This window comes from Kryptolebias marmoratus, linkage group LG14 (genome assembly GCF_001649575.2).
Source record: "Kryptolebias marmoratus isolate JLee-2015 linkage group LG14, ASM164957v2, whole genome shotgun sequence".
Classification (NCBI taxonomy): domain Eukaryota; kingdom Metazoa; phylum Chordata; class Actinopteri; order Cyprinodontiformes; family Rivulidae; genus Kryptolebias; species Kryptolebias marmoratus.
Genome location: NC_051443.1, coordinates 21,087,930 through 21,101,579, shown reverse-complemented (window position 1 = coordinate 21,101,579; position 13,650 = coordinate 21,087,930). Strand labels below are relative to the sequence as shown.

At 37.6% G+C, this 13,650-nt stretch overlaps 1 protein-coding gene across 1 annotated transcript in view; it reads left to right on the top strand.

Annotated features, from left to right (window-relative positions):
* Positions 1–2,067: 2,067 nt before the first annotated feature.
* grin3a (glutamate receptor, ionotropic, N-methyl-D-aspartate 3A) overlaps positions 2,068–13,650 on the top strand; it is a 46,634-nt gene continuing 35,051 nt past the window's right edge. Inside the window, exon 1 of the mRNA XM_017410662.3 lies at positions 2,068–4,667. Within this exon, the coding sequence (XP_017266151.1) occupies positions 3,921–4,667 (747 nt within the window). The 5' untranslated portion in view covers positions 2,068–3,920. The remainder of the gene's footprint in view (positions 4,668–13,650) is intronic.

Sequence of the window (13,650 nt, the reverse complement as noted above, 5' to 3'; positions counted from 1 at the left end):
AACCTCCTTGGAGGAGGTAACTAAAATTATGTCTTTTTTTTTTTTTTAATCTACTTCAGCCATGAATAAATAAAATGCACAGCCTGATGTGACCCTGCTAAAAACTGTGAGCTCAATAATAGACATATGTGTGTTTTGTTTCAGGATAATTTTTTTTGTAATTTTACCTCTTTAAGGTTTGTAGTACTGAGGGAAATGAATAAATAAAAAAGAATTTTAGGTTACTGTCATTTGCACATGACCAAACATAGTATTGGTACGTCTGAAACATACCCTCAAACTATAAATTTTGAAAGTTTTTTTCGTTTTTTTCTAAGAATTCATGTCTCTCCTCTCATATACATCTTATATTTAGATTCTTTTTCTGTGATTCTAGTCAGCAAACAATCTGGGCAAGCTGAACATATATTTTAAAAGTTGAAATGTTCTTTGTGAGCTCAACTCAAATGGCAGAGGAAATACTCAGCATTTGTGTGACTGAAAAGTCTTTTCGTCAACAGATGGAATTAGAGTTAGCACTCTGACTCAAAGCCTTTTTGATAGCTTATATATCAGTATGAAATTGCTTTTAGCAGTGACAACTCTTAAGCACATGTCACACTGAAAATGTCTGAATATATGTCTATATATTTATATTTTATTTTTCAATAAAACATCCTTTCTCTCATAATTATAATACCCCTGAAGTTGTAAATACCTTCAGTACTTCAGTACTTCAGCTAAAAAGAGCATTTTGTATTTTGTTTCGTGTTCAGTTGTTGTTCGGCTGTTTCCTTCTCCCCTCTCAACTCATGTCTTTCCAGTATTCACCTCTGCACACCCATTGTCATGCTTTTTAATGGAAAAAATGTTGGGTTTCTCTCTGTAACATTGGGTCTTAACCTTAGTGCGCCATGTAAAATGCCCTGAGATGACATGTGTTGTGCTCTGGAGCTACACAAATGTAGCAGAATTGAACTAAATTGAATTTCCTTTTCTTTCTCACCTCATTCTATTCTTCTCATTCTCTGTTCCCCACCTTTTTCCTATCAGTTCCTTATTATCCATCTTTCTCCGCAGTGTTCCTATTGTTTTTCTCTCAAAGTCTGGTTTCACACCCTCTCTGTCTCTCTCTCTGTCTCTATTCTTTCTTCTCACATTATTTGAGGTCAGCTGGAATTGAATTGATCAAGGTCACTGAAGTTTTGGTATCTTTCATTTCAAATTAGACCATTAGCAAATCATTACTCTAGATCAGACTATTGACTAATCATTACTGGCAGACAGAGGCTGCTGATTTGGAGAGTACAGACCTCCAACCTGTGGTAGGTGGTTGATTTTCTCTAATCTAAATAGTGTGTAGGAAAAGTATTCACCCCTTTGGTAAAAATTCTATTTTGTTGCCTTACAACATGGAATCTAATAGGTCTAATTTTCATTTTATTAAAAGTTTAGTAATACAAAAAAAAAATTAAGGGTAAATGAAGTTATTTTTTTTATAATTCTAAAAAATATAAAAATAAAAAGTGGTCAGTTCTTTGTAGAGCCACCTTTTTTCCAGCAATTTCAGTGGCAATACAATACAAGTACTGTATGGCTCTGTGATCTTGGCACATCTAGCCACTAAAACTTTTGCTCATTTTTGTGGAAAAACTGCTCCAGTTCATTCAGGTTTGATAGGTCCTTTTTGTGCCCAACAATCTTTAAAACCTAGCAGAGATTCTCAGTTGGACTAAGGTCTGAGCTTTGACTGGGTCATTCCAGGACATTTACCCATTTCTCTTTAAACCACTGGAGCGCTGCCTGAGCGGGGTGTTTAGGGTCATTGTCTTGCTGGAACGTGAACCTTTGTTCCAGTCTCAAATTTCTGAGAGTCTTCAACAGCATTATTTCTAAAATTTATCTCATTTTTTTTAATCTATCTGGCCGCAGTCCCTCTGATGAAAAACATCCCCACAATATTATGCTGCCACCGCCATGTTTCACTGTAGGGATAGTGTCCTCAACATAATTAGGTGTTATGTTTAAATTAGATAAAGTTATCTTTATAGCCAAAAGTTCAATTTTAGTCTAATCAGTTTGCAACACCTTCTTTCACATTTTTGGGAAAAGAATTCTTAACAGTCTGCCTTTTTTTTCTTTTGGACCTCTCTTTTAAGAAGCTCTGCTTTGTGCAGTGTGTTTATAGTGGTCCTTTGTACAGATGCTTCTATCTCTGCAGGAGAGCTGCCCAGCTCCATCAGGGTTATCTTTGGTCTCATGGCTGCTTCTCTCAATAATGCCCTCCTTACTTGGTCTGTGAGTTTTGATGGACAACCATATCTAGAAGTTTGTTGTGATGGCATTTTATTTCCATGTTCTAATAATGACTTTAATGGTGTTTCATGAGATGTTCAGGCTTTGGGATAAATGTTAGGATTTTCTCTACAACTTTGTCTGTGAGCTGTATGGAGAGTCCCTTTGTCTTCATGATGCCTCTTGCTCAGTGATTGACCTAACTACTAAGAGGTATATCATTTGACAGCTTTAAAACATTTGACAAACATATTGCCCACAGCTGGATTCTGTTTACCAAATTGTGTAGCTTTTGACGGTAATGATCGAGGCTTCATAGCAAAGAGGGTAAATGCACAGACCCCTTTGTAAGTTTTATTGTTTTTAGATTTTTTTTAAACAAATAACCTATTTAATTTTATTAACCTAAAACATTTTGTAGAATTCTTACTTGTGATAAAATTAAAGACCCAATTATGCTAACATGAGAAGAGAGGCAGGTTGTGTTTGGAACCCACTGTGTTGGATACCAACTCAAAATAACTTATTGTTGCAATAAAAGATCAAATTTTGCCTACATAACATGTTTTAAAACGTTTTTTTCTTTTTTCTTTTTTTTATTTTTACACATTTGAGTTACTGAATTCCAAAGCTGCCACAAAACCTACCCAAATAAATTTATAAATGATCACAGCACCATGTTTGAGTAAGGTCATCTTGTCTGTCTTATGTGCAATTATTTAGGTTTGGAATAACACCATGTTCTAGATTGTTCCTACAGAAATGACACGGGGAAACGGGACAAATTGCCATAACTTGCTATTGTTATTGACAGTTTGTTTGAGAAGATCGCGTTTTCACACTAGTGATTTGATATCTTACAGTGCCTTTGTTTATTTTGACGTGAGTACCTCTCAACGCCTCTGACATTATTATAATTGTAAAGTAAGTACGGGGTTAAATCTCTTTGGAGAGTGCGTAAAAGCATCGCATTCCTGTGCCAGAGGTCTCACCAGTGCAAGTGTCAGTACACAGGTTGACTCGTGCTTAGCAACGCGTGCGCTCTTCAAACGTCTACTTGCAAGTTGGGGGAAATATTTATATTAGATATTTTTTTCACTGTGTATCTCGGGGAAATCCTCGCCGTGTTGGCCACTACTCTGTGGACGATAATGGGATGATTTTTCGTTGAACCATCACGTTGTTTTTGTTGCACTAGAGGATTTCACTGTTTTGGAATGTGTTTAATGCGCATTGACCTCTTTTCGACATTTCCTCCTCTGGGCTTGTCTACACTCTGCTGCATGTGATTTTTCTGCCGCTGGGATATGTGGAAATATTGTGCTTTGATTGTTTGCAATCAACTGGTCTTGAAAAAAAATGAAAATCCTTTGAGATGAAAAGCAGCACTTTTGGGGATCACCTTTTGCTCGTGCGCGGCTCTTGCCTGATCTTGCGCCTCAACAGCCTGTTGTCTGTGTCCGAGCAGAAACGCACAAGTTTGACGCGAGCTGGAGCCGGAGCGCGAGCCGGAGCGAGGACTGCAGCTGGTTTGAGCGGCACATTAGGGCCAAAGGCGGGGGGCCAGCAGTGGGACCGACGGTGCGGTCCCGCTGTTGTGCTGTCGTGTGGTTGGACGGGGGATCCGGCGCAGTTGTGGAGCGGGGATGACGAAGTCGGTGGTGATGAGGATGATGATGAATGGCTCGACAGCTCGACCAGGCACCGGGCTCTCGCCACCACTCCGTCTCCTGCTGTGCGCTCTCCTTTTTCTTCCTCCGTGCGCCCATTCGCACCCGCAGCCGTGCCAGGTGCTAAAACGGATTGGCCACACGGTCCGGGTGGGGGCTCTGCACGTTCAGCCCCGCTTGCTGCCCACAGCTGCCGGCAGCGCTTCTGATGAAGCCTTGGCGGGAGAGCAGCAGCATGTGGAGTTAAAGAAACAGCTTAAAGCAGGTGCCAGCGCGCACGGATTTGGAAACCTCAGGACTAGAGTCCCCGCTAACAACCAGCGGGGCGCAAACAGGAGTAAAAGCCAGGCGCGACAACGAGAAGGGAACCCCCCGAAGGAGGATCGCGTGTTCTCACCCCGGGAGTCGGTCCTGCTCGCGGTCGAGGCTCTGAACCAGGCCGGATTGCTTCCATACAATTTGTCCCTGGAGCTTGTCATGGCGGTTGGATCCGCGCTTGGCGAGCTGCCCTCGTTCTCGCACTCCTCCGCGGGTGTCCCTGAGGACGAGGACCCGCTGTCCTTCCTGGAGAGCGTGTGTCACACGGTTGTCGTCCAGGGTGTCTCCGCCATGGTCGCCTTCCCACGGAACCGGGACGAGCTCCTTAAGTTGGAATTCGTTTCTCTTGCGCTCCAGGTGCCGGTGGTCAGCGTCGTGCAGAGGGAAATCTCGCGCCACAGTGAGGTAAAAAGTTTCCAGCTACTTCTGAACTGTTGATTACTTCATCCTGACACAGTAAAAGCAAATTACCTGCAACAAGCTAAATATGAATTCACATCCCACAAGAACAAGCGCTTCTATTTTTATACACAACTCTTTGATTTCTATTCAGTTCTAGTGGATTTGTTAATCCAAGGTAACATGGAGGAGGAGAAAATTCTTCCAGTCTGTTCTCACCTTTTTGCACTTGACAGCCAATCTGAAGCTCCTATTTCTCCCCTGTGCTCGTGATATTAATTTTGATCAGTTCTCACCAAATCCCTTCTGTTGATGTTTGTGGTAAATAATTTCTGCGACACAAGCTTTAGCTTTCTAGAACCCAAACCATAAAATCATAAGGAGACAACCATGCCCTGTCCATGGTGCTGAAATGTACAAATTCACTGGGTGTGCAGTACAAAAGGGTAGAAAATGTGTCATATTTGACAACATTTGGGGGGGGAAGAAAAATAATAAAGCCCATACATGTGCATAAAAAGTTAATACACATATAAATGAAAAAGCAGAAATACATTATCATGTAGACTGAACCTACCAGCTTAATTTGGTGAAGCCAGTTAGTTATACTTAAATCTGCCTCTGTATGCTGAAATGTGTGTCAGGAAATTCAGTTAGTCCATAAATAAGCAGCACTGCAGATCAAACCTTTTTCTACATTCTGATCTAGTGTTATATGAGTAGCATACAGAAATCAGCTCACTCATGTAGAACCACTTTTGGCTTGATAAATCTACTGCCATTTGGCCAATTCCTGAGGTGAATGCACAGTGAATATTGTAACCTCATAGAAGGCATTGTAATAATAGTTTTCTAACAAGAGTAAAAGTTTCCTTCTATTTATTAATGGCGCCAAATAATAAGCATTGAAGCATCCTTTTTGCTATCCTGTTCAAAATTTCTATCCTGAAACTTGTTGCACAGCTTTAAAATAAAAAAAAATGCATATTACACACCAAAATGTTTTACAATTTAAACAAAATTCAAAAAAATTAAATCTACAAGAAAAAAAAATTAAAGAGTATCAATGGAATTTTGGTAAAACGGGAAATCAAGCCTTCTTTGGAGCTTTATAGCTAAGGCATACTTTACAATACAAACATCATTCAAAGTTTATACAGGTCACAGCAAGTTGTACTTTACATGTCTGAGATGAAATTTTAATATATTTTACAGACTTTACACAATCCCACTTTAGGAGTTATGATTTTTGCTGATTTTTCTACTGAATGTTCAAATTCTCAAGTTTTCAAATCTTTTGCAAACAAAAAATTTCTTACTCCTAGGACCTTGTTGGTACATATACAAATTATACATCAAAAGAATGGCATTTTTGTCTTCTTTCAGACAATGTGTCTCATTGCTTCAAGCCATATTTTTTACTCAAACCCCACCAGACTGCAGATGTTCCACACTCAAGCTCCCACAGAAACAGTTGTATTTTAGCTCAAAATGTTCTCTTCAAAAATGGAAAAGAAGTGTCTTTTTAATTTTTTTTTTCCTGCATAAAACATTGCAGAAACCTAAAAATTCCCATGTGTGATCATCAGAGTCATCTGCCACTCACAGTTCAATAAATGTAAAGATTTGTCTTGTAGTTTTTGCACAATGATTGTTTGTTTGAGGCTTACCTTTATTTTGCATTTCTGTCTGCTACTGACTTACTTGGCAATCAGGGAGTGAGACACATGTGCATGCTTACCATGGTGACTTTAATTAGCCACTGAGGGCACTCTTAATAGTTTTGTTATCTTGGTTCTTTTCACACTTCTGATATATTTTATACTGCAACATGCTTCGAAAGTTATGTTAGACTTTTGAGCTGTAGCTGCATTGCCACCCTTTAGCATTTCTATAGGAATTTTCTAATTGACTTTACTATCAATCTTATGTGCAAAGTTATTTTTCAATACAAGATCTAATAATCAAGACAACATATCTCTAAATATAACAAGGTATGAAGCTTTAACTCTGAAGAAAAATAAACTGTTTATTTTTATGTCTCTGGGGCAGGAAATAAACTCAAAGAGGACCAAGTGTCAGCACCCACTGACCAAGGTGCTGACAATGAGAATCTGACAAAAAGGGACAAAGAAACTCTGGAGGCAAATGATTACAAATAGTCTGCAGGAGAATTAATTAAAAACAGAAAACTTGTGTGGCAAAGAGTCAGCGTAAACTCATCAAAATTCCAAGGGGATCTATTTTTACAAAAAAAGGGAAGCAAGGTGCAGGACAGTGTCAAACAACCGTAACAAAACATTAATACACAAAACAAGACAAATCTTTACAAGAGCCAGAAATCCTAAATTACAATACAAGCTGTGAAAAATCTAAAGATATTACAAACCAGCACTGTATATAGAACATCTAAAGCTAGTATTAAAAATCAGGAGTGAGTTACAACACTCATAAAGAATAAATATTATAAATTGGTATGGAATTTGTTTAATCTACTGCCATTATGATTTTGCTACTTAAGTAAAATATTAAATCAATTTCATGAGCGAATACTTCAACTCTTCTGCCAAGTGCACTAATTGGAAACTTGCTGAGGAGTATGCACTTTGAATAAAAGCAATATAAAATTAGTTAAGTGTAAACACTTTGAAATAATTAATGGGAAGTTTTACCAATTGTTTTTTTTTTTTTTTTTTCCACCGAGTGTGTGTGTGTGTAGCAGTGTGTGCATTCAGGTAGAATGTGTGTGGGTGTTTGGTTTTCCAGACTTTTCTACACTCAATCTATTTGAAACAGACAGAAAGCATAATTATTATCATTTCCTGCTTTTGAAAGGTAGACAAGAATGCATTTGCATGTGTGTGTGTTTATCTGTCTGTTAACAAAATATGTCATGAACTGCTGGAAAGATCTTTATGAAATGCTCAGAAAAATCATTGGTCAATGGACATCTACAGCTGATTAACTTATTGAGTCAATGCAATTTAAGATGGTCACCACTTCCAAATGATCTTAGCAAACACAAAAATGGCTATGGCTCTGTGAATTTTACAGATTACTACAGATTGTCCAAGATCTTTGTTTAATAATAATAATAATAATAATAATAAAAGCTTAACAACATAAAACTCTGTATTTTAGATTATTTACTTTAAGAAAAGCCTTTAATTTTATTTATTTATTTTAGTGTGTATCTATTTATTTGAATATGAGCATGCACACAAACACCCAATCCACTTAGCCGGATTGAAGGGATCTGGGACACTTGCCACCTGCTGAGTTATTGTAGCATGCTTGTGTGTTCCCAGCGTAACTTCAAATTTCCTGCTTTGAGTACAAGGAAGCATCTCTCTGTAGGAGTCAGCAGGTGCTAAAAGTCAAAACTGATTCCCTGAAGTGAAATAACTTGTACCAAAAGCTGACAAACAACAGCTGATTGCTTGGTGGAGAGGTGCAGCAGATGGATAGACAAGTGGAAGGATTGGAGGTTGAGCAGAACAAAAAATGATCAAGAAAAAAAGAGTGTGGAGTGATAATGTGAATTTTTTAAAGAAATGCCCTACCTCCTCTTTGACACATTCACGTTTCATTATCAGATTCTAACTGAAGATTGACAACAGTTTCTCCAAAACAGACTTGTTTTCCAACCTCAATTTAGAGAAGTTGGGATGTTGTGTAAAATGTAAATAAAAACAGACTCTCACTAACACATATTTTATTCACAGTGAAACAATAAACCTAATAGCAGATGTTTAAACTGAGAAATTGTAGCATTTCTAAGAAATAATAAAATAAATTGGAATTTGATTGCAGCAACATCCCAACAAAGGTGGGACGGGAGCAACAGAGGGCTGTAGAAAAATAAGTGGTACAAATAAGAAATAGCTGGAGGAGCATTTTGCAAGTAATTAATTTAATTTGCAATGGCTCAGTTAGAGGTCTGAGCATAAAAAAGTGTTTTTGACGTAAAGATGGGCAGAGGTTCAGCTGTCTGGAAAAATAGCCTTTTACATTAACAGAACCATTTCAGAATAATGTCCCTTCATGAAAAGTTGGGAAGACTGAATATCCCACTTTCTACTGTTCACTATATCATCAAAAGACTTCAAGAATCTGGAGAAATCTCTGAACTCGAAGGGACAAGGCTGAAAGTCAGTATCGGACGGCTATGATCTTTGAGCCCTCATGGACCGCTGCATTGTGTGATTCTGTTATGGACATCACTGCATGGCCACACAAACTCTTCCACAAATCATTGTCTGTGTTGTGATGCGTCTAAATGAAAATAAAGAGATGTCCAGTAAACAATTGGAACTTTATTACATGTGTGCTATCAGACAGGCACCATGATAGAACTGTTTTCAGTCTCACCTTTCCTCTTCTCTTATCTTGTCACAACAGTTCCATCTAGTGGCTAGAATTAATAACAACATCAGGACAGAAAATAATGCATTCACTGTAATCTCCAGAACACAACATCCTGTAACCACAGTTCTCTGTGCCATCCACAAATGTTGGTTAAATCTCTATCATGTAAAGAATAAGCTATATGTTAACACCTTAAAGAAATGCCTGTTGTCTTAGGACAAGAGCTCATTTAAAACAGACTGAGGTAAAGTGGAAAACTGTTCTGTGATAAGTCGAATAAAAATTTGAAAATCTTTTTGGATACCAAGAATGCCATATCCTAACAACTAGAGAGGAGAGAACATCCAACTTGTTATCAGCGCACAGTTCTAAAGTATGTCTCTGATGGTATTGGGGTGCATTAGTGTCATTGGCATGAGCAACTTGCACATCTGGAAAGGCATCATTATTGCAAAAATAGCATACACAGGGTTTAGAACAACAAATGCTCTCATTCAAATGAGATCTTTTTCAGTGAAGGCCCTGCATATTTTAGCAAGACAATGCTAAACTGCATACTGCATCCATTATAACAGCATGGCTTTGTATTAAAAGAGCCCAGGTGCTCAACAGACCTGTATGAAGTCCAGACCTCTCACCAATTGAAAACATTTGGCACATCATGAAACAGAAAATATGGCAAAGACCCAGTGTTATTGAACATCTAGAATCCTACATCAGACACAAATGGGATAGCATTTTCTTCTCAAAATGCCAGCAACTGGTCTCCTCAGTTCCAAGATGTTTACAGACTGTTGTTAAGAAAAGAGTGGTTGCTTCACAGTGGTGAACATAGTCATGTCTCATTGATTTAGAAGTGTTGCTGCTATAAATTCAAAATTACCTTATTAAAAAATGGCACAATTTCTTAGTTTGAACATTTAATAAGTTTAATACATTCCACTGTAAATAAAATATGGGTTTGTGAAATTTACAGGTTTTTTTCATTATATTTTAATGTTTTACTCAACATCCCAACTTTTTTCAGAATTGGTGTTGTGAAATTTCAATATTTTATTTTCATTGATTTGCAAATGTCTCATTGCTGCTTATTATCTGATAAGATGGACCTCATCCCACAAAAGTTCATGGCAAAGTTTACAGTTCGAAACATTAAAATGCAACAACTCATGAAGATATCTTTGACAAAGTGGTGTGCTCTCAGTTTGGTATAAATGGTGAAAATAGAGAACATATGGAGCAAAGGATCAAGTGTCCTCGGAGTAAAGTGGGTTGGTGGTGAAGAGCTTTTGATAGAAGTGCAGAGTTGAGAATTTAGCATATTAAAGAGCAGGAGCTAAGAAACTCTTGAAGAAAAAGAAACTTTCTGGCAAGGACCAGGAGGGAAGATATAAGTAAAAATCTATCCCACGCTGACCCACAATACTTATTCTTGTTGAAAATTGAAATGATACGCAGTATCTCTGCTGACAGCTTGAAGCATATATTTAAATATCTGTTGTGAGGAAGGAACACCATCACATTTAATAACCACAAATATCTTGGTTATATCACTGCATGTGTACAATATGCAGTTGGCCTAAGTTAATATGAACAAAGGCATGTGATTCACACAATATCATTAAAGACCTATCAGTCCTTGGAGCAATGCATTTCACTTGCCACCTTTCATGCCAGTGTTTAGGATCATTTTAAGTAGATGTTACTCTAACCCACTCAGCTACTGCCACATCAAATTTCAGCTCAAAATCTATAAAATTCACTGAAAGTTTTGTGTTGGCTTATGTTGATTACATTACCTATAGTGGCCATCCTGAAATGAAATGACTCAAAAAAATAAATAATTGTAGATGTACATCCAGTGATTACTTTCTGCAAGATTCATTAAAATTTGTCCAGTGGTTCATGAGGTATTTGTAATAACAGTCAGACACTTGCAAATACATAATCATTTGCTGTTCAGCTGGAGGCAATTACTACTGGTACATAAATGAGTCAGTAGAGTGTAAGTTTATCATTGACTTTTAAACAATTTCCTCCTACCTCCAACTGCTGCCTCACAACTAGGTCATGTTGAATCCTACTTAGCAGATTTTGACAGGGCTGCATGATAAATGGTGGTTTGGACCGTCACCTCACAGCAAAAGTCCCAAGTTCAAAACCAAAGTGTGCAGTTTGAATGTTCTCTCTATTACTGTGTAGGGTTCTCTCAGCGTATTCCAGTTTTCTCCCAGAGACCAAACTCACGTATGTTAATAAATTTGTGATTCTAAATTGAGCACAGGTGTAAGTGTGAGCATGTTCAGGTTTTGCCTCATGTGTCTCTGTGTTGGCCCTAAAATAAACTGGCGAGCAGAAATCTAATTTCTATGAGTTTCCATGGTTTCTCCACAGTGACTCCTCTAATCAAAGGGAAATCAATCACCAAGTCATTACCATCTTATTCGATTTGTCCACTAGCTCGTGATTCTGTCACTCCCTGCTGTTTTACTGGACACCAAGGGTTATGACATTCTTTGAACAGGCAAGTCAAACCAACTGTCCTTTGGATGAGAAAATCTAAAAGAGAAGTGGTTTTTTTTCTACAAAAAGAGATTAAACCAATCACATCAACACCAGGGCCAGAATACTCAGGTGTAGTTAAAGTAGAAAGCTTTTTACGTAAAAGACCAGGCTGCTATGCTCTTTACAAACTCCTTGGTTTTTATTTACATGAGGAACAAAAGGAGAGGGTTGCAGATTTATGGAGATTACATTGCAGGAGTGCTGCAGCTGAGAATGAATCCTCCAATCCTCCTGGGCAATGAGGAGAGGTGAAAATCTGATGCCCCGTGGACTGCATTATAATTCTCCTTCCTGATGCAGGACTTCTAAAACTAAAATAAAAACATGTAGTATTGCTTATGATAGTGCTTCTTGCACCAATAATGCATTCATATGTATGCAAAAAGCACATTATTATTATCTTATTTGCATGCCTATTGGGCAGTGTGATTAATGGGATAAATTAAACTAACCAATAGATTAATCTAACGGACTTTTAGTGCAAAGCTTGTGTAAAAGTTGTAAAGTCAATTAGGCTAAGTTGCTCAGAGCCCTTTAAGTATGTGTAGTTGTGTGTGCATGCAAACAAACAAAAGCATAACTGATTGATTAGGTGGATAACCTGAGTGTTGCATGCTGGGTACAGTATCCCAAGTTTTGTAATGCAGATGAAGCAGCTTATGCAGCCTGATCTGTTCTATTAAACTGCATCTAAAAAATTACAGAGAACACTACATGAACTAAAAAGCTGATCTGCTCTCATCTTCTGGCTTGCTATAATCCTGCAAAGTGTATTTTGTATTTATCTGAATATATTGGCCAGCAGATCAATTTAAATGGTTCTACTAACCTACAAGCTGTCCATAATTGACCCCGCTGCCAACTATTTTTCTAAGTTGTCAAAAGTTTCTGAAAACTATTGATTTTAGATCACTTTAGAATTAGGAGCTGAGCACAATTTGAATTATATATGGGATCTGGAAGTTGCAAAAAGCAAAACTGAAACACATATTGCAGCCCAATATCATAAAAGAACAATGCTGTCTGTGGGTTATCCTAGTTGTATTAGGGTGAAATATGGGGTACCAATCCCCACAAGCTGCTACTCAAGATTTTCACAAAAACACTGATAATCAGACCTTCCCAAACTTAAACCTGCAGCCAATCAACAATCACCAACTGACCTAAGCTGCATGTCTTTACTGAGGATACTTAGCTAATGCAAGCCTACAAAGAACTCATTTCCTTTATGCGCTTCTGAGTAGTAGTTTGTGTATCTGAGTCTTACTAATTCATGAAAATAATAAAACCTAAAATATATATAAATATATTATTCAATGTAAATTCATATCTAGAGATTATCAAAGGACCCCCATTTGGTGTTTTGTGACCCACATGTCCTGCCCTCACATTTGATAACCACTGCTTTAGTGTTTACCATCGAGTCGTTATTACAAGTCCTACTACTGTAGTATTTGTGTAGGCATTTTAACTTTGTCCCACAAAGGAATATAAAATTACTCCTATGACAGAATGTTACTTGCAAACACAGCATACACATTTGGGAATCAACAATTGCTATCATGAGACCATAATAGCATATTTTTTATGTGTGTGTAAATGAGTTGTGTGTGAAGTCTGTGACCTTTTGGTTTTGCTCTCTTAAGTATTACAGGGTATTTGATTTGTCACCATGGTAAACAAGGCACTGGAGATGTTTTATTTAATTATTTATTTATTTATGCATCAGTAGTGACAATGCATAAATAGGTTATTTCATTCATTCCTTTAAAAGAAAAACAGAGTGGTTATTTGGTTGTGTGACCATAGTCCACATCGTCTTCATTCAGTGAATGCCTGGAGCCAGAAAACAGACCAAACAGCGGAGAAAAACTGAACAGATTCAGAGATGGAAAATGCAGAGTTGTGTGAAACATTGTTGCTTTTTCAATGACCTTTTTTCCATCATTTCAGTAAAAAATGGAGGAAAAAAAAATTCTCAATAACTATTTTCAAAAATCGTACATTTGAAAAATTCTCTATTTGAAGTATAGAATTAGGTTGTTTGTTGCAGCTT